This window comes from Pogona vitticeps, chromosome 4, assembly GCF_051106095.1.
Source record: "Pogona vitticeps strain Pit_001003342236 chromosome 4, PviZW2.1, whole genome shotgun sequence".
NCBI classification, from domain to species: Eukaryota; Metazoa; Chordata; class Lepidosauria; order Squamata; family Agamidae; genus Pogona; species Pogona vitticeps.
Window position 1 is genome coordinate 118,948,173 of NC_135786.1, and position 13,550 is coordinate 118,961,722.

Here is a 13,550-nt window from a genome sequence, read left to right on the forward strand (position 1 = left end):
GGAAGAACCTGATGGATTACAATTGGATAGCTGTTAGGGTCACAACTAACCTTTACCTGACTAAGGTAAAGGCTGCATGTAGATCATTCTTCGCTAACCAGATAAGTGAAGCGTCCAACCAGCAGGCGGAGTTATTCCGTATAGTGTGTGACCTATCCGGAACTGGTTCAGGTGACAGGCCTCCCCTAGTTTTTCACCTGACCAGTTTGCAGCCTTCTTTAAATCTAAAGTGGAGGCCACCCGCTGGGAGCTCTCTCCTTTTTTAAATACAGTGAGTCGAGCAGAGATATCCAGCGCTCCGTGACTTTTGACTCCTTTCAGCCTGTAACGCCTGACTCTGTGGCCAGGGTGCTTGATCGCTGTCGAGCCACCACCTCCTCCCTTGACCCTTGCCCGGCCTGGCTAATCAAAGCAGCCAGGCCGATAACAACAGAATGGCCCACTGTAATAATAAATGGGTCTTTCCTTGAGGGCAGATGGAAATCTGTCCTCAAGGAGACACTCATTAGGCCCATAAGAAAGAAACCTAGTTTGGCGGTGGACGAAATTGGCAATTATAGGCCCATCACCAATGTTTCTTTCATGAGCAAAGTAGTCGAGAGGGTGGTGGCCAATCAGCTCCAAGCTCACCTGTATGAAACAGATGCCCTGGATCCGTTTCAGTCGGGCTTCAGGCCGCGTCACGGTACAGAGACGGCATTGGTCGCCCTCTACGATGACCTGTTGAGGGAGGCCGACAGGAGCAAAATGTCTCTGCTGGTCCTCCTCGACATTTCAGCGGCCTTTGATACCGTTGACCACAGTATCCTCCTGGGGAGGCTCTCCGAGTTGGGAATTGGTGCCTCGGCACTTGCCTGGCTCCATTCCTTCTTGGAGGACCATTCCCAGAGAGTACAGCTTGGGGAGAATGTCTCAGCCCCATGGAGTCTCAATTGTGGGGTTCCACAGGGGTCGATTATCTCCCCAATACTGTTTTACATCTATATGAGGCCACTGGTTGGGGTCATCAGGGGATGTGGTGCTTCGTGTCATCAATATGCTGATGACACCCAGCTCTACATCTCCTTTTCACCAATTGCAGGTGATGCTGTCCTGTCCCTTCAGCGCTGCCTGGGGACCGTACTGCAATGGATGCAGGAAAACGGGCTGAGGTTGAACATTTCCTTTAGAATGGATAGGTTTGTTCTCCTTGCAGTCCAGGGGACTCTCAAGAGTCTCTTCCAGCACCACAATTCAAAAGCATCAATTCTTCGGCGGTCAGCCTTCTTTATGGGCCAGCTGTCACTTCCGTACATCACTATAGGAAAAACCATAGCTTTGACTATTCGGACTTTTGTTGGCAAGGTGATGTCTCTGCTTTTTAAGATGCTGTCGAGGTTTGTCATTGCTTTCCTCCCAAGAAGAAGGCGTCTTTTAATTTCGGAGCTGCTGTCATCATCTGCAGTGATCATGGAGCCCAAGAAAGTAAAATCTATTATTTTCTTTGCAATGTTTATTTAAAAAGGCCCTCTTGTCTCTCCTTGCTATTCTTTGGAAGTCTGCATTCAATTTTCTGTAACTTTCCCTATCTCCCTTGCATTTTGTTTCCCTTCTCCTCTCTGCTATTTCTAAGGCCTCGTTGGACAGCCACTTTGCTTTCTTGCATTTCCTTTTCTTTGGGATGGTTTTTCTTGCTGCCTCCTGGACAATGTTACGAGCCTCTATCCAAAGTTCTTCAGGCACTCTGTCCACCAAATCAGAGTTCCTTAAATCTGTTCTTCACTTCCACTGTGTATTCATAAGGGATTTGGTTTAGATTATACCTGAGTAGCCCAGTGGTTTTTCCTACTCTCTTCAGTTTAAGCTTGAATTTTGCTATGAGAAGCTGATGATCAGAGCCACAATCAGCTCCAGGTCTTGTTTTTGCTGACTGTATAGACCTTCTCCATCTTTGGCTTCCCAGTTGTTCCTTTTATCTCTCGACTCCCTACTTTAGCATTCCAATCCCCTAGAATGAGACGAACATCTTTCTTTGTTGTCAGTTCTAGAAGGTGTTGTAAGTCTTCATAGAATTAGTCAATTTCAGTCTCCTCAGCATTGGTGGTTGGTGCATAAACTTGGATTATTGTGATGTTGAAAGGTCTGCCTTCGATTTGTATTGACATCATTCTATCATTTTTGAGATTATATCCCATTACAGCTTTTCCCACTTTTTTATTGACTATGAGGGCTACTCCATTCCTTCTACGGGATTCTTGCCCACCATAGTAGATATGATAATCGTCTGAATTGAATTCGCCCATCCTGTCCATTTTAGTTCACTGACGCCCAGGATGTCAATGTTTATTCTTGCCATCTCCTGTTTGATCACATCCAGCTTACCAAGGTTCATAGATCTTACATTCCAGGTTCCTATGCAGTATTTTTCTTTGCAGCATCGGACTCTCCTTTCACTTCCAGGCATGTCCACAGCTGAGTGTCCTTTCGGCTTTGGCCCAACCACTTCATTAGCTCTGGAGCTACTTGTACTTGTCCTCCGCTCTTCCTCAGTAGCATGTTGGACACCTTCCGACCTGAGGGTCCCATCTTCCAGCGTCATATCTTTTAGCCTTTTGCTTCTGTTCATGGGGTTTTTCAGTTTCTGTTCATGGATTGCTGCCTTGTCGTGGCGAAGGGCCTTGAGTAATTCAGAGAAACTATGGGCTATGCCATGCAGGGACACTCAAGACGGACAGGTCATAGTGGAGAGTTCCAACTAAATGCAATCCACCTGGAGCAGGAACTGGCAAGCCACTCCAGTATCTTTGCCAAGAAAACCTCATGAACGGTTGGTATTACTGTACAGGTACTTCAATTAGCTTATATTTCTTGGTTAAATTGTAATTTTTTTCATTAATACTTGTTGATGAAAAAAGTCATAGGTGGCTGAGAGATCAACAAAAGCTACCCCTGGAATCCTCCTGGTTTCAAAACTGTCCTCAATGTGTTTTCTTAAATGTGCCTGTAACGTTCAGCCCTGCCCTCACCTGTCCGTCACAGCTGAGCAGTGGAAAAGGAGCCAATGAGGGAACGGAAGGAGGTGCAAAAGGGGGAGGGGCTGGGATATAAAGAAGTGTATGGAGTATGTGAGGGAGAGTTCTGTGAGTCTGAGAGACAGTGTGCCAGAAAGTCAGTGAGAGTTAGAAGCTGTGTGTTAGTGAGTTCAGTGAGTGAGAGAAATTGATTATCAACTGGTAATTTACTTATTATATTTTACTGATCAAATAAACAAGTTTAAGTTTTAAAGTAACACTGGTCTCTCTGAGTAATTGATATTGAAATTGAAATAGTAGTGGCAGCTACTTGAGAAGAGGAATGAGCACTCCTGGAGGCCTGAGACAATAGAGGCTCCAGCGTGCTCGTTACAGTGCCATACAAGCTTTTTCAGACCAAAAGCCAGTCTGTTCTGCGATGAGATAGTTCCATTACCTCCACAACTAAGAACCATTCTTACCAGGATTTTGTAAAGGTGACAAAATAGCGAGATTGGTCTTGAATTTTTGTGGGGTTTATAGGTTCTTTATCAGATGAAGGAATATCCCTGAAGAATGTGAGGAATGTGAACACATTCAGGCACCTTCTGGACAAGGACAGCATCCTGTTGGCTGATCCTCCCACTCCAGAAGCACCATTCTAAATTACTGTGGTGTAGGAGATAGAATGCTGGATTAGGATTCACTTCCCCACTGGGTCCTGGAAACTCACTGGGGGTGGCAAAGGTATCTCATATACATCAAAAATACTACCTGGGTTAGAAATGATTTGATGGCACATAAAAATCCATGTACAGTGGTGCCTCGCTTAATGAGCACCCCGTTTAACAACAAATCCGCATAGCGATGTAGATTTTGCGATCACAACAGTGATAGCAGTGCGATGTTTTAACTAGGAAAGAATCGCTTTGCAATGATCGGTACGCTGTTTCGCTTACCGATTATCGCATAGCGATGTTTTTAGAACAGCTGATCGGCTGTTCCAAAATGGCCACCAGGTTAAAAAAATGGCCACCTGCTGTGTTTTTGTGCAATTTCCTCGCTTATCAGGCAGCGAAAATGGCCGCTGTATGGAAGATTTTCGCTTAAAGGTGAGTTTTTTGCCCACAACGGGTTTTAATGCATTCCTATGGGCCTATTTATGTATGTATGTATGTATGTATGTATGTATGTATGTATGTATGTATGTATGTATGTATGTATGTATGTATGTATGTATGTATGTATGTATGTATGTATGTATGTATAGGTATTAAATACAATTTCCTTGAGAAAGAATATTGGGTAAGTGTGAGTTATCATGAAAACGCATGGTACTACTGAAGTTAAAAGATTCCCTAGACCTGGTCTCCCAGAACCTATTTCTGTACAGCACCTTTCTTAACACCACATGGTAGCAGTTTCCTATATGGAGCAATGGAAGACAGGAGGGCCTGGCATACTCTGGTCCATGGGGTCACGAAGAGTCGGACACAACTAAACAACAACAAATATGGAGTAGTGCAGGGGTCTTGGGCTCTGGCTGGCTAAAGTAAGTGAGACAGTTCAATAAAGACACTGGATTATCAATTATTTGTGAAGATGGCCTTTGGGCCAAATTGCACATGACAGTAGTTCACCTTGTTGAAATACAAATGCAGGAATACAAATCATGCATAAAACAGAGAAGGTGTTACATTTTGAGAACAAAAGCTGCACACGTATAGAGAGAGCTACAAACCTACTGCTTATTTCCCATATCCTCTTCCTTTAACTCTTTTCTCCTAGCTGTTGGAGCCCAATCAGAAGGGAGGACAGTAAACTGCATGCCAATCTAGTATTTTGGGGGGAAATTCAATTGATTTGAACATTTCATCTGAACATTTACCCCAGAGGCCTTGTGATTAATCAACCATGAGTAAAAGGGACAATGAAATCTCAGCTAATTCATGCTGAATCTGTAAGTATACAGTATCAACTGAAAGGAACTCATGAAATCAAAGTGTGTCACTGGGTCACAGTCCCATTTCTTTTCTCTTTCTCTGGATTAAAAATAGCAAATGGGACAGTTCCAAAAATCAGAGGGGGGAAAGTTAGAATGTTTGTTTTACTGACATTCCTACAAATGATGCCAAACATATTAGTGGCACTTCAGAATATTAAACACAGGGAAAAGTTAAAATTTATCTCATATCTTATACAGATTAGGCTTAAGGTTGCTTGAATGTTTTCAGCTGTTCATGCTCTTAAAGACACAAGACTAATTATTCTATATTTAAAATCATAGAATAATGAATTAGGAAGGGACCTTTAAGGACATTGTCTAGCCCCCCTGCTGAATGCAGAAATACAAATCAAAGGATATCTGCCAGGCAGTTGTCTAAGTTTCTTTTCAATGACTCTAGTGCTGGAGCACTCATTGCCTCTTGCCGTTCCACTGTCTTACTGCTCTAACAGTTAGGAACATTTTCCTGATATTCAATCAAAATCAAGCTTCCTGAAACTTGATTCTACTGTTCCATGTCCTGCACTCTGGGATGACTGAGAACAGATCCTGCCCCTCCTCTTTATGATAGCCTTTCAATTATTTGAGAAGTGTTATCATATCTCCCCTCTGTCTTCTTTTCTCAAGGCTAAACATGCCCAGTTCGTTCAGTCTTTCCTCAGAGGGCTTGTTCTCCCTCCCCTTGATCATCCTTGTTGTCTTCCTCTGAACTTGTTCCAATTTGTCAGCATCTTTCTTGAAGTGTGGTATCCAGAACTGGACACAATACTCAAGGTGAGGCCAAACCAGTGCTGAAAAGAACTAGCACCTTGTGTGATTTGGAAACTATACTTTTATTAATGCAGACGAAAATAGCACTTGCTTTTTTGCAGCCATATCACACTCTTGGCTCATATTCAGCTTGTGATCTACAGCACTTCCAAGATCCTTCTCGTTTGTAGTATGCTAAGCCAGGTATCCCCCATCTTGTAATTGTGCATTTGATTTCTTTTTTCCGAGGTGCAGTACTTTCCACTTATCCCTGTTGAATTTCATTGTTGTTTTCAGTCCAGTGCCCAAGCCTATCAAGATCATTTTGAATTTTGTTTCTGTCTTCCAGAGTATTAGCTATTCCACCTAATTTTCTATCATCTGCAAATCTGACAAGCATTCCCTGCACTCCCTCATCTACGTCATTAATAAAAATATTGAAGAGCACCAGGCCCAGGACTGAGCCTTGGGGTACCCCACTTGTTACCTCCTCCCATATAGAGAAGGAGTGGTTAATCATCACCCTCTGAGTATGATTCTGTAGCCAATTGTATATCCACCTGACACTTGATCTACCCAGCCCACACCTAGTTAGCTTCCTAATCAGGATATCATGGGGCACTTTGTCAAAAGCTTTGCTGAAGTCTACACCATTCCCTCTGTCTATCAAGGAGGATCTCAAAAACTGATATCAGGTTAGTTTGGCAGGATTTTTAATTGACAAATTCGTGTTGACTTCTAGTTATTACTGCATTGTTCTCTAGGTTCTTGAAGTGACAGATTTACAATTTGTTCCAGAGTTTTGCCTGGGATTGATGTCAGGCTTACTGGTGTATAGTTCCCAGGTTCCTCTTTTTTGCCCTTTTTGAAGATAGGGACATTAGCCCTCCTCTAATCATCTGGCACTTCACCCTTTTCCCGTGATTTCATGAAAACAATGGTTCTGAGAGTTCTTCGGCCAATTCCTTCACTACTCTTGGATGTAGTTCATCCGTCCCTGGAAATTCGAACTCGTTCAAGGTAGTAAGGTATTGCTTGACTGTTTGTTTATCTATCTCCAGCTGCAATCCTGCGCCCTCCACTTGCACTTCCAATTTGTCTGGAGGTTCATAGTTCTGTCCTATGGGGAAAAACTGAACTAAAATAGGATTGAGAAACTCTGCTTTTTCTTTGTCATCAGTTATCATTTTTCCATCTCCATTGCACAGCTGTGCCACTATTTATATTCTTGTTTTTTTGTTTCACACATACCTGAAGAATGCTTTTTATTGCTTTTAATGTCTCCCACTAATCTCAGCTTATTCTCAACTTTTGCTCTCCTAATGCCATCCCTGCATTTCCTTTTCTGTACTCTTCCTTGATGACCTGGCTTTCTTTCCACTTCCTATGCATGCATTTTTTTGCCTTCAGGTCCTCCCTGAGCTGTTTGTGAAGCCACACTCACCTTCTTTCCTGCCTCCCTCCTTTTTTCTTGTTAGAATTGTTTCTAGTTGTGCTTTTAGAATTTCTTTTTTTAGAAACTTTCACCCTTCTTGGACTCCTTTTCTTGTTAGGCTCTCCAGACATGGGACCTTACCCAACCTTGTTCTGAGATTATTAAAATTGGCTTTTTTAAGAATCCAGCATATGTGTGTGGCTATACTCTGCTTTGATTGCCTCTGAATTGAAGAATTCTAGTAGAACACGCTGATATAAGTGAAGAATAAGGGAACTAACTGGGATCCAACAAAAGGATGTGGCATGTCATGCCACAGTTGTCACATAGGAGAGGAAGAAGATTTTTTGGGAGAATGTAATGGAGTAAACAGAAGACGTACAGTTTGTTTTCCTAGACTTCAGGAGGCTCACCATGACATAACTTTTAAAACTTTACTCTCAAAGCATGAAGGTCCAATAACCAACTGAAATTTAGTTAACTGTAAATGATCATAAACAAAAGGGTATCCATAATCACGTCTTAATGCTGCCCTGCTGTTTCTGGGCTTCAAACATTCACCTTTAATGTACTCTATAAGCTGTATCTTTACTTATAAATGTCCCTTGTTATTAGAAATCCAAGAAATCCTTTCTCTACTTCAAGATGTGTGATATTCAACCTGCCTCATGACATGTTCTTATTACCCAGATCTATTTGTCCAAACAGTTTTCTTAGTACATGCTGGAAGAAAAGTCAAGATGTGTTTATGAAAGTCATATATGACACTCTTTTTAGCGTAGCTCTTCAGTCCTGGCTCAAAGCAATTGTTTAGACACTCCTCATTCAAGCACAGAAACACATTACAATCCTCTATTAATCTAAAGAATGATAAACTCACAGGAGACAAAGCTGCATGGGTGTGTTTGCGCTAAAGCACTGAAAATTGTTATGGGTTCATCAAGTCAATCTTGGAATAGACTGAACATTTAGCATAATGTGTAGCATAGCTCGTCTGCCTGAGCCAGATGAGCTATGCTACACATTTATGAATAATATAACCAGCTTTTGGTAAAGAATTTCTTGGAACTGAAACAGCTAGTGTATAGTGTGTAAGAAAGATTACAGAAAAATTACAGAAAGATTTCTGCTTTATGTTGAATATTATGACTTTAACCTTTCCACTGTTATCTCCATATCTATCCTGCATTACTCTAATAATCTAATAATACATGTCAATACATGTATTCCTTCATATATTATATTTACAATTTTTAACATAAACATTTCATTTTACTCTTCCAGCATGTACCAAGTTTGAAATTTTTCAATGTTTATTAAAAAAAATCCTGTTGGGAATTTGATAGACCTCATTGAAATACAAACATAAACTAATTGGCATCTAAAGAAAATTAGGGAAAATTTACCTGTCTGGAAAACCTCTCCAGAAGCTTCACATAAACTGACAATAGACAGAGTACCTGTACATCTTATTTGGAAATGTATTCATTCAGTCAAGCTACAAAAATATTAAATGTAGTATAACAGAAAACTACCACCTACAAACAAAAATTGGATTTTAAAGCCATGGAATTGCTTGAATCAGCCCATTTTCTGTCTACAGACCTAACATGTGAAGGATTCGTTCATTAACATCCACTAGAAATATGAATCATCCCTTTGATTTTCAGAAGTTAGGAAAGATGCTCAGCAGTTTAAGAATTCCATGGAAGAAAGATCAAGCCAAGATCTCAAAGTCACAGTGGCATCGTTGTCACTCTGGTGACAGTTATTATGATGCATTATTGCTAAATCCACTTCCAGTGCCTACAGATACAAGCTTCTGGACCAATTCCACATGTGGTTTCAGAATAAGCTGACAGGACAGATGCAAGCTGAATGGCACAAAGTTCCTAGAACACTTACATGCATAATTAATCAGATTTGAGATGTGGCTAACTTCTGTTTTCAAATTAAGTACTGTAACTATTTCTTTGAACCAGTTTTTACACTAAGTGCTTTTCAATTTCAACAACAGAACATACTATGCTAACTTGTATCCATATAGACACATGGGGAAAATTGACCTGTAGGTACATGTTATATTAATAGTTCCCCTGATAACAATGCTGGAAAAGTGGTACCTGTCATGGAAGACAGGCATGGAAAATAGGCTTTTCTTCTAGATCAATGTACAGCCAAAACTGGTATCACACATTCCTAATGTATGGTTGGCAATACAGACCAGAGTAAGGACTCTTAGTTTCCACTGATAGACAAGCATTCTTGTTTGTTCCCTACAAATAGCTTTTCAATGCTATTAGTATCTATAGCATTAACAAAATGCTATAAAGTGGATTTAGTCATGCAGTAGCATGGAACCATTTTGATTTGACTAAATGCACAATAACATATCCAGGTCAATCTATGAAAGTTAAGGACAGGATTAATACAATCTAATGACTGGCTATTTATCTGAAAAGTAGAACTAATCATTTCAGCAGTTTTATTCTGACATTAATCAGAAATAATTAGTTATCATTTATTTACAGAGTTACTATGGTTGACAATTGTGCTTGTAATATCAAAAACACTATACTTCTCAAAGACTTCAAGTCAGTGAGCTGTACACAACTTTTTCAGCAATAATATTTTTGGTTTATTTAGTGCTTCATAGCAGTCTGTCCATGAATAAGATACTTGTGATTTCAGCAAAATTTTAAACTACAGCTAATTTGGAATGTTCATCATTTACTAAGCGGTTCTTAATATTAAACCACACAGTAGACAGTTTTATGCAAGGCAGTGTGTATGCATGCATGCATATGCATATATGCAACCTTAGGAAGTACTAGAAGCAGAAAGGACTCAAATTTTACATTGAGCCTACCAAGAGCAATCAAAGAATAAACATTCTTGAAGTATTGCACATTATGACATACTTCAGAAAATAGGAAAGGAGATTTACAGAAAACCTATTTGCTATCTTGGAATTACTAGTTTTAAGACTGAGCCACAATACACTTCTATATCAGAGCATACACTGTAGCTAAAATAATATCTGAGCCTGAAAATAGGCAAGGCATACTGATACAGATTTATATTAGGATGTTACATACTAGAGAGGGTTTGAGAAAGAAATAGGAAATAACAGTGAGTCTTGTATATCAGCCAGATCACTAAAGAATCTGACATTCTTTTTCCAGACTCTCATCAACCTTTACCAAAAATAAGGATGCCAGTTGAACATAAGTTGTATTAAGCAAAACAATCACAAGATGAACAATGTGAATATCTTCTCGCAAACTAATTAACAGTCATCCAAAGTCCAGCTAGAAAGGGAAGAAAATGAGTCTTTACTCATACTGTGCCTTTTCTTGACTCCTAAATGCATAAAGGATTTAAATATAGATCACAGAAGGATGGCATTCCACAACTTTCCATTGTGGCAATTTCACAAAGAGCATCTTGCAGTTCAAAATAAGCACAAGGAGCAGTTCACTAGTAATTCTCAACAGCTTGACATTTTAGCATACTACACTAAACAACCACATATTTCCTGCCAGCAAATTTTTATCTTTAAAAAAAAAAAGTTTTTTGGCATTATGTACCATCAGTAAATCACATATCATCTATAAAACATCTTATCTGCATTTTCTTTAACAGTTACTGATTTGTAAACATTAATATTCTCCAACCATTTAATACCTATTATATTCTATAGTCTTTAAGCATTTTATTTCTTTAGTCCATTTTTATTGTTGAGGTTTCTTTCCTCTTCCTGGATCCTCTTGTTTCTATAGTGCGCTTTCCTTAGAGCTTCTCACTTGCTCATCTACTCTACTCTCACTTGCTCTTCTACTCTAGTCTTCTTTCTACCATTGATCCTGATGATCACCAGTAAATTTTTATGAGTTACAAAGAGCCACTTTTAGGCTGCAATTCTACTTCTGTTTACCTGAAAGTAACCTCCATCAAATATACTGAGTAGGCACATAGAGAACTGCATTGTTAAATAGATATTAATCACCCAGCAAGAATTCAACCTTGAGTGCAATTTCCCCAAGTTCAGAGCAAACCTAAAAATCAAATATTTCTGCACATTCATCAGTATTTCATCCTGATTCTGGATTTTCTGGAAAAGCTATCCAGAGATTTGACAATAGTACATACTGAAATCTAATCTGCAGGGTTTTTTCTATTAACATGATTCTGAACTGAACAGAGGTGGATGTTTTACACGTTGTTTTGCTAAGGATCTGCCCAGAAGTGAGGAAATCTCTTGATTGGTGGTCAAAAATTATCAGATATTGTACTTTCCTCTTTCATACATGGATACAGAAAGTTTAATTGGTCATCTGTCCATGTTCCAAGACATAAGCTTTGCTTTATGTCAGTTAACTGCACAGAGTAATACTTCTACAGGAGAAATACATTTATCATCAAAGTGCTTTTCAAAGGTTTGGGACAAGGAGACACTTTTGGTAACACCACAAGAAGGAACTCCATATGCAGGGAATTACCAGCACTAAATGTAAGTTTCAAAACAAAGTTTGCCATCATATATCAGAATATACTTTTAGACAGTCAAAGGTGAAGGTCAGCCCTGTACAGAAATTACATAGAAAAGTATCCCTACTATTTAAACTGTACAGTACTTGCCTTAAGCAGCAATGAAGAATACATGCAAAAGCAAAGTGGAGGTAGGTACAACATACAGCTGTTTAAAAACATAATTTTTAAAAAGCACGAATAAGGTTCCATAATAGGCAACAGCAGGAACTACAAGGCAGTTGCTTCTAAATGGTGTGCAGAAAGCAGTCAGTGAGTTAGTCGCACATTACCCGATCAGTGCTACCCTTAAAGGATGTTAAGAAAGGTGACCTTCAACTTGGGGTGCGGAGACCCACAACTGGCCTAGAAGCAAACACTTCTTTCTCAAATAAAAAACGTTCTGAGATGTCAGCTGCTTCCAAAATTAAAGAGATCACACTGCGTTAGGGCCACAGAACAGAGAAGAAATGGTATGGCAATACAAAAGGTCAAACCATAAGTGAGAGATCAGCACAGTGGTGCTTTTCTCCCAGTGCCAACAAGTAGTAAGAGAAACGCATAGGCTTTAAAGATGGTGGGGACTTGCAAGCAGAAGATGCCTCTCGTGGGGAAGGGAGAAGTTTTAATCCCAGCCTCTCCCATTTTGAAGGGCTCCAATACGCAGTTAGGGGAGGGGAAACAGGGCTAGATCTGTGTACCTGACGCTATTCCACAAGCAGGGAATGGAATAGCAGGGACTGAGAAGGCCTCGTTAATGTGGCACGGCAGGTTCCCCCCCCCGCCCCGCGTTAAGGAATGGGCAAGAGAGCAATCGATACGCACCGAAGAAGGAAGAAGCCCAGCGGATGGTGCTTTGTTTGTTGGCGCCAGGGCGAGAAGGCCGTGGGAAGTAAGGACGGCAATGTTGCAGCCGAAAAGGAAAGGCGGGTAAGGAGACATGGAAGCTGGGAGAAGCTAGGTGAGGCACAGGAAAGAGGGCGAGAGGGGAGACGGATGAGGGGGAAGGTCTCCCTCCTTACCGTAGACCCGGAGCCAACCCTGCAGCTGACACACCGACTCCCGCAGGATCCTTTCCAGCGTGCTGGCCGCTCCGGCCAGGTCGGCGGGTCCCGGCAAAGAATTCTTGAGGCGCTCAAGGCAGGAGGAATCCACCCCTTCGCCGCCCGACCCGACGGCGGAGATGCCAGGCTCCATCGAGTTATGCTGCTCCTGCGACCGGGGTGCCGACGCTGCCGACGCCCTGCGGTGGAGTCAACCGCGACCGAGTAGAGCAGGAAAGGAGGCTAGGTGCCTTCCCCGTCCCCTTCTCGATCACTGGCCCCACTCCGGCTCCATCCTCAGGCCGCCTCCCAGGATGGGCGTGATCAGCGTCCGCTTCCACCACCGCAGCGGGGGCGCCGTACACTACTCCCTCAGCGACCGACGGCATCCCAGGGAGATAGGCAGGAGCAATGGATTGCCGAGCGGCCGGCCGGCCGGCCCCCGCACTCCAGGCAGGCACCGACAGGCAGCGGTGGCTTGCCGCGAGGAGGGAAGCTCGACCAGGCTCCCTCAATCGCCCATCGACGCTTACGTCCACACCCCCTTTGCCTTTCTCTCGAGAAGTTGACTTGCTCTTCTAGCTGCTGATTGGACGTATATAAATGAGGCGAGGACCCTGAAGGGGCTTAATCAGGCCGTGGGGGTTCGCGCTCGTTATCCGTGAAGTACTTTCGTCGTTTGTAAACTCTTTCAATTGTATGGAAAGGTGTACGTATCATTGCAGCTTATTTCGGGGGCTTCATCTCTGTCGCAGTGCACTCAAGCAATTTGCTTACTGCTACGTCGGTTATACCGG

The 13,550-nt window shown here is 41.7% G+C and overlaps 1 protein-coding gene across 7 annotated transcripts in view; it reads right to left on the reverse strand.

The window, feature by feature from the left end:
* The window catches only part of RASAL2 (RAS protein activator like 2), a 566,253-nt gene extending 553,206 nt beyond the window's left edge, over window positions 1–13,047 (reverse strand). For 4 of the 7 annotated variants that reach the window (XM_072998190.2, XM_072998183.2, XM_072998182.2 and 1 more), the window contains exon 1: window positions 12,733–12,838. Coding sequence is in view for 1 of the 7 variants with exons in the window: in XM_072998184.2 (XP_072854285.1) it covers window positions 12,733–12,907 (175 nt within the window). In the remaining 6 variants the exon portion in view is untranslated. Of the gene's footprint in view, window positions 1–12,732 lie in introns of all 7 variants that reach the window. The other 3 variants (XM_072998184.2, XM_078392382.1, XM_078392387.1) reach the window with 3 other exon arrangements.
* Between the last annotated feature and the right edge of the window lie 503 nt (window positions 13,048–13,550).